Source organism: Halichoerus grypus, chromosome 1 (assembly GCF_964656455.1).
Source record: "Halichoerus grypus chromosome 1, mHalGry1.hap1.1, whole genome shotgun sequence".
NCBI classification, from domain to species: Eukaryota; Metazoa; Chordata; class Mammalia; order Carnivora; family Phocidae; genus Halichoerus; species Halichoerus grypus.
Genome location: NC_135712.1, coordinates 166,288,512 through 166,303,265, shown reverse-complemented (window position 1 = coordinate 166,303,265; position 14,754 = coordinate 166,288,512). Strand labels below are relative to the sequence as shown.

At 50.7% G+C, this 14,754-nt stretch overlaps 1 protein-coding gene across 3 annotated transcripts; it reads right to left on the bottom strand.

Moving 5' to 3' along the window:
• Window positions 1-56: 56 nt before the first annotated feature.
• On the bottom strand, window positions 57-7,846 carry PRRT3 (proline rich transmembrane protein 3). 3 transcript variants are annotated; one of them, XM_036079825.2, is made up of 4 exons: window positions 7,537-7,846; window positions 3,484-4,561; window positions 3,116-3,271; window positions 57-2,530 (listed from the first exon to the last, which is right to left on the bottom strand). In XM_036079825.2, exons 2-4 carry the CDS (start codon window positions 4,502-4,504, stop codon window positions 759-761), a joined length of 2,949 nt encoding a protein of 982 aa, XP_035935718.1. In that variant the 5' UTR covers window positions 4,505-4,561; window positions 7,537-7,846; the 3' UTR covers window positions 57-758. The 3 variants fall into 3 exon arrangements, with proteins under 3 accessions (XP_035935718.1, XP_035935719.1, XP_035935721.1); XM_036079826.2 differs by lacking the exon at window positions 7,537-7,846 and adding an exon at window positions 7,372-7,519; XM_036079828.2 differs by lacking the exon at window positions 57-2,530 and having other exon boundaries at window positions 2,566-3,271; window positions 7,537-7,842.
• Window positions 7,847-14,754: the final 6,908 nt, after the last annotated feature.

Sequence of the window (14,754 nt, the reverse complement as noted above, 5' to 3'; positions counted from 1 at the left end):
AAAGACCCTGGACAAATGACTTTTGTCTCTGAACTTCACTCTTCCCATCTATAAAACGGGCATGGTAATGCTTTCGACTCAGGCTTAATATGAGAAGTAAGATGATGGATGTGAAGAGCTGAAGACAGTGCACGACAGACAGATGTGCTATGAAATATTGGTAGCCGTTACTCCAAAAGCCTCCCAGGGTCAGCACAGCGTATGGCCAATGGTACTGGAATAGCCTTGTAAGGTGACAGATGGCAGCTACACTTGTGGTGTAGCTTTCCTTTTTAAGTCATCCCCTCACCAACATACACAGACAGGACTTGGGACTGCTGGAGGGTGGGGACTGCTACCTCTTCTCTGAACAGGATCCTGGCATGGCCAGAGGGAGGCATGAGCCAACTCCTAAGGGTTTATTTCTTTGGCACAAAGAGGACGGTCATTCTGGACAAGCAAGCCTCATCTCTCCACACTGGGGAGTCTGGAGGGGTGTCTGGGGGTTCATGGACCCCATATCCCACACCCAAATCCATGCATGTCCACCCTGTATTCCGCATAAGTCACAGCCTCTGTGCAAAATACCCGCTGGAAAAAAAAAAATAATAAAAAAAAAAAAAACAAAAGAACGGGGGTAGGTTCATGCCTGGCTGTTTCCAGGGGTGGCTGTCAGGTGGAAGCCCGGGAATGCCAGTTTTTGAAATGTTCCTCTGTCTCAATGGGCCATGCCATATGGCCATCGAGGGTGGGGCCCTGGTCCTGCATTCCTGGACCCCTCAGAGCTCAATGGTGTCACTGGAGGCGCTGCGGGAGTCCCCGGGCTTGCAGCGAGGCTGGACCTCGCTCTGAGGTTCCCCCGGCCGGGCGGGGGGCGGGGCAGGGGCAGGGGCAGGGGCTGGGGCAGGCAGTAGCTGCACCGTGCTGGGCAGCTCATCCAGAGGCAGACTGTCCACCGATGACAGCCCGTGACGCCACGGGTTCCAGCTGATCTTGAGCGAGCCCCGGGAAAAGCTGTCCATGGAGCTGCGAGAAGGCGCCCCGTCAGGGTCATTGGCGACGTGTGGCGGGACCGGGCCGCGCACGCGCACGTCGCTGAGAGACTGGCAGCGGCCTCGCAGGAGCGAAGAGCCGGCGCCGTCGAGCTCGGCGTCGGGGTGGCTGCCCCGCCGCGGCCGCAGCGCGCCCCCAGGCGGCGGGGAGGCCAGGCCGCGCAGGCCGCAGCGCCGGAATACGCTGTCTCGCACCAAGTGCTCTCGGAAGAGCGCGGCGTCGATGCTGCGGCTCAGGTTGATGGGTGATGGCGGCCGCAGGTCCAGCTCGCTCATCGACGGCGCCGGCCCCACGCTGTTGCGGGACAGTCCCGGGCCACCCTGGGGGCCGCGGCCCAAAGACGCAGCCGAGCCCCAGGCGCCTGAACTGGGCGTGGCAGGCGGCCCACCCTCCGCGGGGTTGCGGATGAGGCTCTTGCTGATGTCCAAGCCGCCTGCGCCGACGCCACTGGGCCCCGCATAGCAGTTGTTGGGTCGCTCAGGCACCTCACTCTTGCCCGAGGGCGTGGGGCACGCCAGGCGGAGCAACTTCGCCCAGCAAGCGTGCTCCGTGGGCGGCCGGGGCCGCACGGCGGCCACAGCGGCCAGCGCCAGGGTGAGGGCCCATGTCAGCTCCAGCAGGCGCAGCCAGAAGTGGACGCCCCACCAGGCCCACGAAAAGCGACCCACCCGGCCTGGGCCCGGGTATAGCCAGAGCGCGGCCGCCAGCTGCAAGCCACTGGCCAGCAGCCCCAGCGCGCCCGCCACAGCCAGCAGCCGCGGGCCCGGGCTGGCATCCCAGCCCCGAGGCCCGTCCAGCAGGCGGCGACGGCAAAGGCAGAGCGTGCCCAGAGACACGGTCGCGCCCCAGGCGCACGACAAGCCCTGAGCCAGGAGGTTGAGCGCAGGACTCACCGACAGCAGGTCAGTAGTCAGCAGCCCCACGCCGTGCACCAACGCCAACGCTCCCAGCAGGAGCGGGTTCTGCAGCTGCTGTGGCAGCCCCGCGCCCAGCCCGAGCAGGGTCAGGGCCGCCAGCGCAGTGAGCAGCAAGGGGAAGGGCAGGTTGTAGAGTACCAGGCCGGCGCGTAAGCCCAGCCGTGCCTGAGAGCCGTACGGGTCGGCGAGCATGTAGGCAGATCGAAGCCCAGATGCTAGGAGCACCAGCACGGCCGCCACCAGAGCCAGCCGCGGCCCCGCAGGGGCGGCTGCCAGGGAGGCCAGTGCCAACAATGCGGGCAACAGGAAGAGCACCCCCACCCCATAGACGTGCAGCTCCCAGGAAAAGCTCAGCACCCGCCGCAGGGGACCCCAGCGCAGAGGGGGTGCGGTGGCATTGGCTGGGGGACTGGTGGCTGGGGCTGATGCCACGGAGCTGGCTGAGGGCTCCGGAGGGGGTGGCTGGCCCAGGGCGCGCTGCGTGGTGACCCGAATGAGGCCCCGGCGTGACGTCGAGGGGGCCTGGACTGGGGGTGCTGGGGGATGGCTTTGGGGACGCCCCGGCCACTCCTCGGCTTCATCTGCAATAACAATATCAAAATAGCCCTTTGAAAAGTGCTTTTGATTTTTCACACTCTCTAGTATGGTGGGCAAGTTACTTAACTTTTCTAAGCACATCTATAAAATGGGGATGGTAATAGCGCCTACCTCATTGGGTTGTGGGGAGGATTAAGTGTTTAGCATAGTGCCCAACACCCAATAATGTTAAACGATGTGACCTACCGCTTGTACTAATAATGTACCAGCAGTTCTCAGCATTGGCTGCCCATTAGAATCACCTGGAGACCAAGTGAATCAGAATTCCTTGCGATGGGGCCTGGGTATTGGAATTTTAAAAAATCTCCTCCACTGATTTGCAGGGGTTAGAGAAACTGCACTAAATACATCCAAGTCACATTTAAGAATATTCTAGCCCCCAAAGGGCAAATGACTTGTCCCAGAGTACCCAGTGAGCATTAGTTTATTTATCCTGAGTTTTTTGAAGGAAGTCCTGGCCAGTTCCTTTAAGCAGGTGTTTGTCCCCATTCACTCCCTCCATAAACCCCACACAGGTTTTTAGTTATTAGAGTACCCACTGTCTCCCAAACCCCTAGCCATGCCCTCACCTGGCTGCAGGGCCCCCACAGGGCTCTCTGTTCGATTTGTAGCTGGGCCAGGGTCCAAGGGGCCAGGGATGAGGGACTTGGGGGTACCTGGGGTCTCCAATGCTCCTCTCACCCGCTGGGGGGAGATGGGGTCTGCTCCATTCATTGCTGCTATTTCTGAAATAACAAAAGCAGTCATCACTTTGCCTGACCTTCTAGCAGTCCCCAAGGTCTAATCCCCCAAAAGGGAGGCACAATCATCCTCATTTGCCAGAATGAGGAAAATGGTACCCAGATGGACCAGAGGTCACACAGAAACTGGGGCATCCAGTTACCCTGTAACACTGCCCCCTCCCAGCACTGCTCAGCACCCTCACTTTGATACCCACCTGGCTTAGACCCATCGGGTGTCTCTGTGGCAGGGAGACCTGAGGGCTGGGGTCTTGGTGAGTCCCTAACATCAGGAAGATCAGCCTGTTTGGGCGAGGGGCTTGGAAGACTGACTTCCCAGGTCTCTTCACCTCCAGTCTTCTTGGGGAGCTCAACTGGCAGCTCCTCAGCAGGAGGAAGGCTTTTGGCCAATACCAGGTGTGGCTGGGACCCAGGCTCCTGAGAGGATGCCACCTCAGCTGGGGATACCAAGCCAACATGAGGGACTGCTGGATCCTGTTGGGTGAAGAGGGGGCCTCGAGCTGCCTCCTGGAAGTCCTCACCCCCACCCTGTTCTTCCAGCACTGGCCTCCTGGTAGTTCCCAAGTGGGGAGCAAGAGTGTGAGGAGGGCCCTGGTGCTCTAAGGGGGATATCTCTGAGACTCTGATCATGGCTTTGTCCACCAGACCCTCATCTCTAGGTGGTCGTTGCTCCACTTGGCCTCCAGGCTTCTCTGGCCCTGGGGAGGGAGGAACTGTGGCTATCCTAAGTTGGAATCTGGGAGTTATGGGGATGAAAGTGAGATGGGGGAGGCCTACTGGATGAGGGGCTGGTGCTTCTTGCTCTATAGGCTCCTGTGAGTCAGGAGGTCCTGTCCAGCCATGAGAACTTGACCCTCGAGCTACCTGGAGGTCATCAGTTACTGGGAGTCCTCCTCTCTGCGCCCTGTGGGATGCTTTAGGTCCATGCAGGGCTGGGCCAAGGGGAGAGTCTGCGGGCTCCTCGGGTACTTTCTCGGCAGGGGCCTGGGGAACATTGGAGTTCCAGGGGCTCTCATCCCTGGACTTCTCCCAGAGGAAGTCGCGGGCCTGGGGCTCTGTGCCCATAGGGCCCTGGGGGTGGTCTCCTGGGATCAGATGTGGTTCCGAGTCCTCAAGTGGCTTGGGAAGGCCCTGGCCCAGGGCAGGGCCAGCCCCCTGGGACAGCAGCAGCCACAGCAGCAGGGGGCCACGGACACGGCCCCACGGGCTGGGAGCCATGGTCCACTCTGATGCCTGGGCCCAGAACACTCAACGTCCAGTCCTCTCTGGATGAGCCTGAAACAAGGAGAAGGGGGATGACGTGTGAACACTGGGAGTGCCCATAGCTGCCCCAAGAGGGATGGTGGGAAAGAAAGAAGAGAGACACGAGAAACTCCCCTTCCCGCAGCCCCTTCCTGTTCAACCTCTTCATGCTGCCCAGAGTGACCTTTTAAAACTGCATCTCTGGTCATGCCACGTGCGCTACTTCAAAACCTTCAATGGCTCCCCATCACCCTCAGGAAAGAATATAAGTTCCTCTCCTAGCCTTCCAAGGCCACACCAGGCTGCTCACCTATCCTTCAATACCCACTGGGCTGTTCAATGCCCCAATCCTTTGCTCCTGCTGTTCCCTCAGCCTGGAATGCCCTCTCTCTTCTCCTTCACTGGCTGAAATCCTATTTTTTTAATGATTTTATTTTATTATTTATTTGACAGAGAGAGCGAGAGAGCACAAGCAGGGGGTGGGGCAGAGGGAGAGGGAGAAGCAGACTCTCCGCTGAGCAGAGACCCCAATGTGGGGCTGGATCCCAGGACTCTGGGATGCTTAATCTACTGAGCCACCCAGATGCCCTCTGAAATCCTACTCTCAAAGGCCTGGCTCAAATATCAGAGAGGTGGAGAGAGAGAGGGACAGAGCGATCTGGGTTTGAATCCCAGCTTTGCCATTTCCTGGGTGAGTTACTTCACCTCTCCAAATTGTGGTTTTTTCCATCAGTAAAATGGGTACCTAACTCAAAGGAGCTCTTACAAAACTTACCTAACAAAACACATTATAGGCCAGGCCCATAATAGGGGTTTAATAAGCATTAGAGCCCTTTTACTTTTCCCTTTGTCCAGAAAGCTTTCTTTCCCACCAGCCCCCTTCACTATTTCAACAAATAATTTGAACGCATACTCTGTGCCAGGCCCTGGGGATAAAGCCGTGAACAGACCGACAAGATTCCTGCCCTCACGGAGCTGGCATTCTAGGGTAAGAGACAGACAATGACTAGTTTTAAATAAGGGGAGCTACGAAGAAAATAAAACAGGGTTAAGAGACAGACGGATGGGGGGCTACTTTACACAGTGGGTAGCAGGAGGCCTCTCTGGGGTAACATTTAAGCTAGATGCTGAATGAGAAGAAGGAGCCAGCCATTTGAAGATATGGGGGAAAAGTATTTGGCAAAGGGAACAGAAAGTGCTAAGGCCCTGACGCAGAATGAACGAGTGAATTCAAGAAATGAAAAGGCTAGTGTGGCTGGAGCATAGCAAAATGAAAGAGAAAGTAGCGGAGGGAGATAAAATCAGGAAAGTAGGGCTAGATCACAAGGGGCTTTGTAAACCACAGGGAGGCACCTGGATTTTATTCTAAGTATCACAGGAAGCCAATGCAGATGTTAAGCATGGGGGCAACAAGGTCTGGTAAGAGGGGCTCTTGGGTGGCTCAGTTGATTAAGCGTCCGACTCTTGGCTTCGGCTCACGTCATGATCTCAGGGTCGTGAGATCAAGCCCCACGTTGGGATCCGTGCTTAGCACAGAATCTGCTTGAGATTCTTTCCCTCTCCCTCTGCCCCACTCATACGCACAAACGCGCTGTCTCTCTCAAAGAAAATAAATAAATAAGATCTTTAAAAGGGGGAGAGAGGCCAGTCCAGAAATCCAGGTAAGATATGATGGTGGCTCTTTTCAGCTTAGACATTTCTTTCCCTGACACCCCCTCTACCCTTTCCCATCACTCTGGCCACATAATGTAATCTCCTGTCTCCTCCACTGGCCTAGGGCTTCTCAAGGGCTGCATGTGCATCTTTATTTCTTATCTCCAGCTCCCTGCATATGCCTGGCCCCAGGTAGATATCCCCTAAAGGTTCCTGTTCCCGAGAGTCCCTAGTTAAGCCAGGGAGGCTGGAAGGGACCCGATGGCCAGGAGACAGAGGGCAGGAGCACAGCAACCGTGAGAGAAGAGAGGCCGGGGTGTGTTTCGGAGCAGAAGCCCTGCTCCTTTTCTCTCTGGGAAGCAGGTGTGCCCAGAGCTCCCTGGCTCCTCATCCTTGGTGGTTCACATGCACCTTGAGAAGCCAATGAAAACTCCAGGAAATGCCCAGGTTCATCAAAGGTTGTGGACAATTTCAGGGGGTTCAAAGATCTCTTAAACCGATCCCCCAAACTGAGTTTAGATTCTGCCTTAAAGTCTTGTTAGTTCATTTCTCAAATGTTCACTGAGCCCCATGCTCTGCTCCTAGCCCAAATTAGGTGCTGGGGACCCGCAGAGAAGCCTCAGTTGGTGTCAGGAGTTGGGGCCAGCTGAGGAGGAAGGACTGAACGGCCACTAACGCATGTCCTGGTTAATAATAGTGCTCCTGTGTTGAGCACTTACCCAGTTAGGCTCCTGCGCTAAGATTAGCTGCATGTCCTCCATCTCATCCAACCCTCCAAACCCAAGCAGGTGTGGGTATAACCATATCATAGGGGAAGAAAGCGAGGTTCAGAGAGGTTTAGCAAATCGCCCAAGGTCACACAGCCAGCGAATGGCCACACGAGGCGTTGTGAAACCCGCAATGGCTCATTTTGAACAGGGGGTCCAAAAGCTTTCCAGAGGAGACAGTTGATTAGGCCTTCAATAAGCATATGCCATCTGCTCACCACCCGCAATTCAAACGAGATGTAGGCATCTGTGGACAAGGAGGGGGCTGCCCAGTCCTGGGTTCCCGCTACAGGAGAGATTTTTTGGGTGGTGGGGTGAGGGATGGGGGTATCTCCCTGCCCTAGGGACTGGGGAGAGGCCGGCCTGGGGGCAGGGCGAGGGCCGCCGCAGGGCAGCCTCGGGAGCTGGTCCATCTCGGGTTACCTCTCCTCCTCTGGCTTCTCTCCCCTGGCTCCGCGCCTTCCCGCAGTGTCCCGGGTGGGGGTGGGAGCTGGTGCAGGCCCTGCCACTCGTGCCCAGAAAGGGGGCTGCCGGCCACGCTCCCTGCCTGGGCCCCGCCATCGCCCCCTCCCTGGGCCAGCTCCTCACCTGGGCGCCGCGCCGGCAGCCCCCGCGTTCACCTTGCGCGCGTCCCTGCAGCCGCTCGCCGCGCCGCATCCTCCGAGATGCTCAGACTTGGCTAACAGAGCCCGGCGCTGCCGATCGCGGAGCCCGCCCACAGGAACGCCATCCCCACTTAACCCTTTCCCCTTAGGGGTGGATTCTTCTCCCAGTCCCGACCTCCCCTCTCACAGAGATTCTCAGGGCTAAGAGGGGAACCGAGGTACCTCCGAGAGATTTGGAAATCCCTTCCGCAGCATCCCTGAATAAGGGACAGCCAATCCTGGTTTGCACACCCCATGGGACGTGGAGCTCACTTCCTTTATACATACATACATATATATATAGGGATACATACACACATGCCTACCTATAGGGGAATCCTACCTACAGCTTGCTGTTTATACCTCAGATCTTTTTCTTTATTTTATTTTACTTTTTTAAATTAGTTTCAGAGGTAGCTTCAGATCTTTTTCAATGCACAGTCACATATACGTTTTAAATAGAAATGAGATCATACTGTACATACTGTTCTGTAACTTGCCTTTTTTCTCTTCACTGTGAAATATATCCTGGCACATTTTCCATGTAAATTTCTACAGATCCATCTTATTTCTTGTATCTGCTGTTGAGAACTGAAGCATATAGTCAGCCGGTAATTTTTTATTGATGCAGTCCTGAGGTTGGACATGTAAATTGTTTCTAGTCTTTTGCTAGCAGGAATAATAAAGCAGGGACCATTCTTGCCTAGACCTCTTCGTGCGCAAGCACTAGGTGTATCTATCAGATAATTTCCTACCTATGGTATGATTAGACCTATGAGTCTGCACATTTTCAGGTCTGATAGACACTCAAATGTCCTTGGTTCCTCTTTGGACAGCTCCTGATGTACTAAATGTCCACGATTGGGTTCAATAACATTCAGAGAAATCGACACAAGGAATAGATGCGGTCATTAAATATGATGTAAAATCCTTAACGCCATGGAGAAATGTCCAGGATAGATTGTTGTTTATTTATTTAAATTTCAGTCATTTGATATAAAAATGATGTATGCTGATTGTCCCGAGTTAAGTGACACAGAAATGTTCAAGGAACACATTCACTGTCTTACTCTTGGCCTCTTCAAGTCGGCCTCCCCAGATGTGCCTGCTGTTAGCATCATGTTGCTTCTTTTAATTAAAAACATATATGTGCATGTCTTTCTTTTCACAAAAATGGGACCATACTATGCATATTATCCTATAACTTGAGTATTTTTTTTTGCCTTAGGCAATATATGTTGGAAAGATTCTGAAAGCAATACATACGTATTACCTGCACCCTTTTCCTCCAAGTAGCCACGCGGTGCCGCACGGTGTGGGTGTGTTGTCATTTACTCACACTCCCAAATTCCCCTACTGCAGGGGCTGTAGCTGGAGAACAGCTATTTTTTTTCTACTAGAAACAATACTGCAATTAACATCCTTACATACCAACACATACATCTTTACATGGTGATTCTCTAAATCCTCTCAGATAATTATTTGTGTGATCCCATTTTTGTTAATATCTATCTATCTATCATCTACCTACCTACCTACCTATCTATCCTATTCCTAATTATTAGGAGGTAAATAGTGGTTGATGTGATTTTATCTAATTTCGCTTTTCTGTTTACCAGTATTCTACGCAACTGTGTATTTCTTTTGTGATCAGAGACAGGAATGATAAATATCATTTTAAAAAGAAAGACATTCTTCCTAAGGTTGAGCTGAGCTTTCCCCCTCAGTACTTGCCTGGGTCTCTGGGTCTCACAGAAGAGCAACCCCCAGCCCTCAGCTGTGTCTGACGTGCTGCAGGTCGAAGCATGCTCAGAGCTTGAATCAGGCTTTTCGGACTCTAGGAGAAGGATTGGGCTTTTCCCGGTTCACTTTATCATCTGACCAGCTCTACTGTTTTCTTTGTGGGAACCCCTTCAGAATTATAAAGACACCTCTCATTTCTCTAGAATTTTCTCCCTCCAGGCCAAACCCTCCAGGTTTTTTTGACCTTTCCTCAAAGGACAGGATTCTGGGCTCTCACCATTGTGACATCTCTCCTCTGTTGGCTTCTTCCCTGGTTAACAATGTCCAACTTAAAGTATAACTCTTGAAGGGGGACCTGGGTGGCTCATTCAGTTAGGTGTCCAACTCATGGTTTCAACTTGGGTCGTGATTTTAGGGTGGGCCCCGCGCTCAGCATGGAGGTTGCTTGAGATTCTCTCTCTCTCCCTCTCCCTCTGTCCCTCCTGCTCTTGCTCTCTCTCTCTAAAATAAATAAATAAATATTTTAAAAAATAAAGTATAACTCTTGGAACTGAACCTAGTTAGGAACAAAGCTGGACTTTCACCTCCCTTCCTAGATTCTCCTCCATTAATATCCTGGCCTCACACTGAATTAATGATTCTGGCAGCCACATCCCTTTGTTGCCCAGTATTGACCTACTAGGTCTTCCCTGCCTCCTTCTATTGATCTACTAGGTCTTCCCTACTTCTTTGTATTGATCTACTAGGTCTTCCCTACTTCTTTGTGTGCAGTTGGTTTCTTGATCCTCAGTGTAGGACTCAGCATTTGTTTCTTGTTTTTTTCTCTTGTTAGATCTAGTTAGTTGTTCTGATCTTGTGGGAAGTCATCTGGATCCTGGTTCTATATATGATAGATAACTGGCCTTTTTTTTTTTTTTTTTTTTTTTAGCATTGCTCAAGATCCAATTCTTTTCCTGGTAACATCCTAATTTCCTTCTCCCTCGTGGGCAATCTTGTAGGGAGGGTAGCTCTAGGGGTCCACTACAGAAGCTGAGGAGTCCAAATCCCTCCTCTCATTGCCTCCTGTGAGCTCTCTGGTGAGACTTCTTTGGAGATGTTGAGATTCCCCTAGCAGGCTCAGAGCTGGCCTGGTTCCCTTCCTCAGTTTCCCCCAAGGAGGACTACCCATTCATTCCTGCAAAGTCTTACTGGCCTGACAGTGCCCAACCCCCCAGTCCACAGAGGACCATCCAGCTGCTCCTGGCTTGCTCTCTTTAGAGACAGGAGCCCCAATCCCATTGTGTTTCCAAACCATGGATTGGTAGGGGTTTTAAGATTCCAAACAAAGGCAAGAGAGATTATGATCCCTTTGGCCAGAGGCCAAGATGAAAGCTGATCCTCTGGAAAGAGGAGACTGGCTGGGGGTAGAGGTGAATATAAGTGGGGAACATGGAGTGCCAGGTATAGGTGGGGAGTATCCTGGCTCCAAAAGCAGCTGCCGGCATCATCCTGGAGACTCTGGGAGGGCAGTGATGGGTGGGGGATGATTTAAGTATACGGGAGATGGTCAGTAGCTCCGTCTCCGAAGCACTTAGTGGGTCAGGGGCTATGCTACACACCTTATTACATGCATTATTCTTTTTAAGTCCTCACGACAACCTATGTATTATTATGCTCTCCATTTTACAGTTGCCAAACTGAAGCTCAGAGAGCTTAAGTAATTTCTTCAAGGTCACATAGCAAGTAAGAGGCCAAGCTCTAAATCTGACTTTAGAACCAGCACTCTTAATACTGATGGCACCATCCTGCCCCTGAGGAAGCACCTCTGAGAGGGGAGGTGGTGAGATGAACGTCCCAGGTCTTCCAGGTGGCCCTGCTGTGTGTCTATGAAAATAGGCCTCCAACTTGGACTCTCCTTTGAAGGGACTTCAACAGGGTTTGGGAGTTGCTGAGAGCTCCCACCCAAAAGTACCTTGGGAGGTCCCAAGGAAGGGCAGAGCGAAGGAAAAGGCAAAGGTGTTTGTGGCTGGCGATGTTGAAGCCCCCTCCCTAGACATGCCCAGGACAGTTGGCTGGCATTTCCATGTGGCTGGCCCCTGGCAGGCATGAGCAAAGAAACAAAAGGCAGAAGAGGTGGGAGAGGGTGCAGCCTGGCGAACTTTCTCTGTTCTGTGCCCGCTGTCCTGTATCAGGGTGGGGCAGGTGGACAGGTCCACTCTTTCACTAAACCTGCCAAATTCAGCCTCAAGGGTTCCTGGAGTTTTAACTCATTCTCAGATGTTAACCTCCATGGATATTGGCTAAATGAACCTTTTAAAAAGATACTTTTTGTGTTAATAAATCTGATAATCTGGTATATACATTAAAACCAGCTGTCCCCTATCCCATTCCCTCTCACTTCCAATTCCTTTCAACTCTTTCTGGTATTTCTGATTATTTCTTCTGGTTTTTATATCTATTCTCTAAGTGCCAGATGTGTCCTGCTCATGTTAATTTTTTTTTTCAGTTTTAGATTTTTACCTATTGATTACCACCAAGGAATATGAAGATTTAGCTTTTCACATTTCCACATTTTTCTGTACTGCTTTGATTTATATCATTATTCTACATTTACAACCCTAGAACTGTGAAACAGTGAGTCAGGCTGACTCAAGAGGTGTACTGTGATTACAGTTCTTTGCTAGATGTTCTGTTTTCTCCTGGGGTAGTCCTTGGTTTTTTATTTGTTTAATTTTCTGGGCATCTCTTACTAATTCAGTCTCCTAAATCTTTTCTTGAAATGAAAAACAATCTAAAGATTTGATGTCCCATCAAGATAAGAATACTTTCAAAAAGACTCACAGAATTCTACAGAGAATAAATGGCTTGAAAAATGGGTGGTGGCGGGGGGGGGGGGACCAGTTTAAAAGAGATTTAAGAGACTTAGCAATCAAATGTCATGTGGGAGCCTTTTGGGATCCTCATTCAAACAATCCAACCAGACAGAGACATTTGAAGATAACAGGAAATTTGAACATGATTGGGTCTTAGAACATACTGAAGAATGTCTAATTAGGTAAGATGATGGCATTGTGGGTTATGTTTTAAAAATTCCTTATTTGTCAGACATACTAGAATATTTTTTTAATACTGTTTTATTTTATAGAGAGGTGTAGGTTCGAGTGGGGGAGGGTCAGAGGGAGAGACGCAGACTCCCTGCTAAGCACAAAGCTGGATGCGGGGGGGCTCGATCTCACAACCCTGAGATCATGACCTGAGTCAAAATCAAGAGTCGGACGCTTAACCACCTGAGCCACCCAGGTGCCCCAACTTACTAAGATATTTATGTGTGGAATAATAGTGTATCTAGGATTTACTTTTAAAACATTAAAAAAAAAGTGGGTTTGGGAGATACATGGAAGAATTGGCAAAATATTGATAATTATTAAAGCAGAGTGATGGATACATCATTATATTATTCTTTCCACTCTTGGATATGTTTGGAATTTTCCATAATAAAAAATAATAAATGAAAAAGAAATTCACAAAGAAATGGGAGAAAGGAAAAGGTAGCACAGGGCTGGCTGTGCATTTTGTGAGCTGATTGCAAAAAGGAAATATTTTACTTATTGGGTACTAGCCCATCTCGGAGGAGCATGGATACAGAACCCAGGCTTCTGAACCCTGCTGATCTTCCCAGGCCATTTCCAGGGAGGCAGAGCTAAGAGACCTGGAAGGAAAAGTGGGCGGGTGGGACCAGGGTGAGAGCAGGGGCAGCAGGAGGGGTAGCCGGGCTGGGGGTGAAAGCCCATGAGAGGCTCGGGAACACGCTGATTGACCTCTGCCTCTGCAGTCAGACTCCGTCTGCAGTCATGAGAGCCTATAGGAGCCTCTCATAGCCATGCTCGTGAGAGATCTTGATGTCTGCTGCCAAGAGCTTATGATCCCTGCCCACCGTAACAGCTTTAGTGGGATATAATTCACATACACAAAATTGATCTATTTAAAGGGTACTATGTTGGTGGTTTTTAGTATATTTACAAAGTTGTACAACTATTACCATTTCCAATTTTAGAACGTTTTCATCTGGCAAAAAGAAACCTGTATCAATTAGCAGTCACTCCCCATTCCCTCCCCCCAGGCCCTGGCAACCACTAATCTATGTTCTGTCTCTGTGGGTTTGCATATTCTGGACATTTCATAAAACACAGGATCATAAATGTGTTTTTTTTGTGATTGGCTTCCTTCGTTTCGTGTGTTTCCAGGGTCATCCCTGTTGTAGGCTGGACCTCATTCTTTATTATTGCTGTATAACATTCCGCTGTGTGTTCGTACCATATTATATTTCTTGATCAAGTGATCTATTTATTTTGGACATTTGGGTCATTTCCACTTTGTGGCTATTACGAATAATGCTGCTATGAACATTCATGTGTGAGTTTTCATGTGGACGTGCGTTCTCATTTCTCTTGGGTATAGATCTGTTTAGGAGTGGAATTCCTGAGTCGTATGGGAACCTTATGTTTAAACTTTTGAGGAACTGCCAGACTGTTATCCCAAGGTGCTACACCACTATGATTCCTTTTGACAGATGAGGAGACTGAGGCCCAGAGAAAGCAAGAGCTTTCCTATGCAGAGCTACCACAACCCTGAGTTGTGCAAAAAAGCAGGAGCCAAGCATGTAAATGGCCGCAGTCCCACCCCACTCTCACCCTGCCACGCCTCCACCCACTTTTACCCTCTCCATTTCCTGCCCACCAGCAGCCAATCCCTTCACACCAGTCCCCCCCAAAGGCTCCCTGCTGCCACGTCAGGATCAAGTTCATCTCTGAGGGATGACTTCCAAGCTGCCATCTGGCCCTGATGCTGCCTCATCTCATGTTTTTTTTTAAGCAACTGTATTGAAATCTAGTTCACATACCAGACTGTTCACCCATTTAAAATGTCTAACCCAACCCTCGTCACATCTTTTTGTTCTCTACCCTTCAGGGCCATGCGGGCCTTGTTCTGGTTTTGTGAAAATGCCATCACCCTTGCTTTTGGGCCCTTGCACACAGTCTCCTCTGCCTGGGATAGTCTTTCCTTATATATTTCCTTGGTTCTGTATATACTTCCTTGTGATCCTTCATATCCTGAGATGATACTTCCACTGGGAAGCCTTCCCTGACCACCCAGTCTGGTCATATGACCTGCAGGACATTCCCACAGCCTCCCCCAGGTCACCCTGTCATGGCACGTGACACAGCAGTCTGAACTCTTAAGGCCTGGGAGTGCAGTATCTGGCAGATGGTCAGTAAATGAGTGAATAGAAAGATCTGAAAATATCTAACACGACACCGAGCATATTGTAGAAATCCAGTAAATGTTTGCAGACTTTATTGCCTACTAGGACAGGGGCAATACCTCCTTTTGGTAACGTGCCAGACAGTTTGGGTGATTAAAGGGTAAAAATTATTGTTTT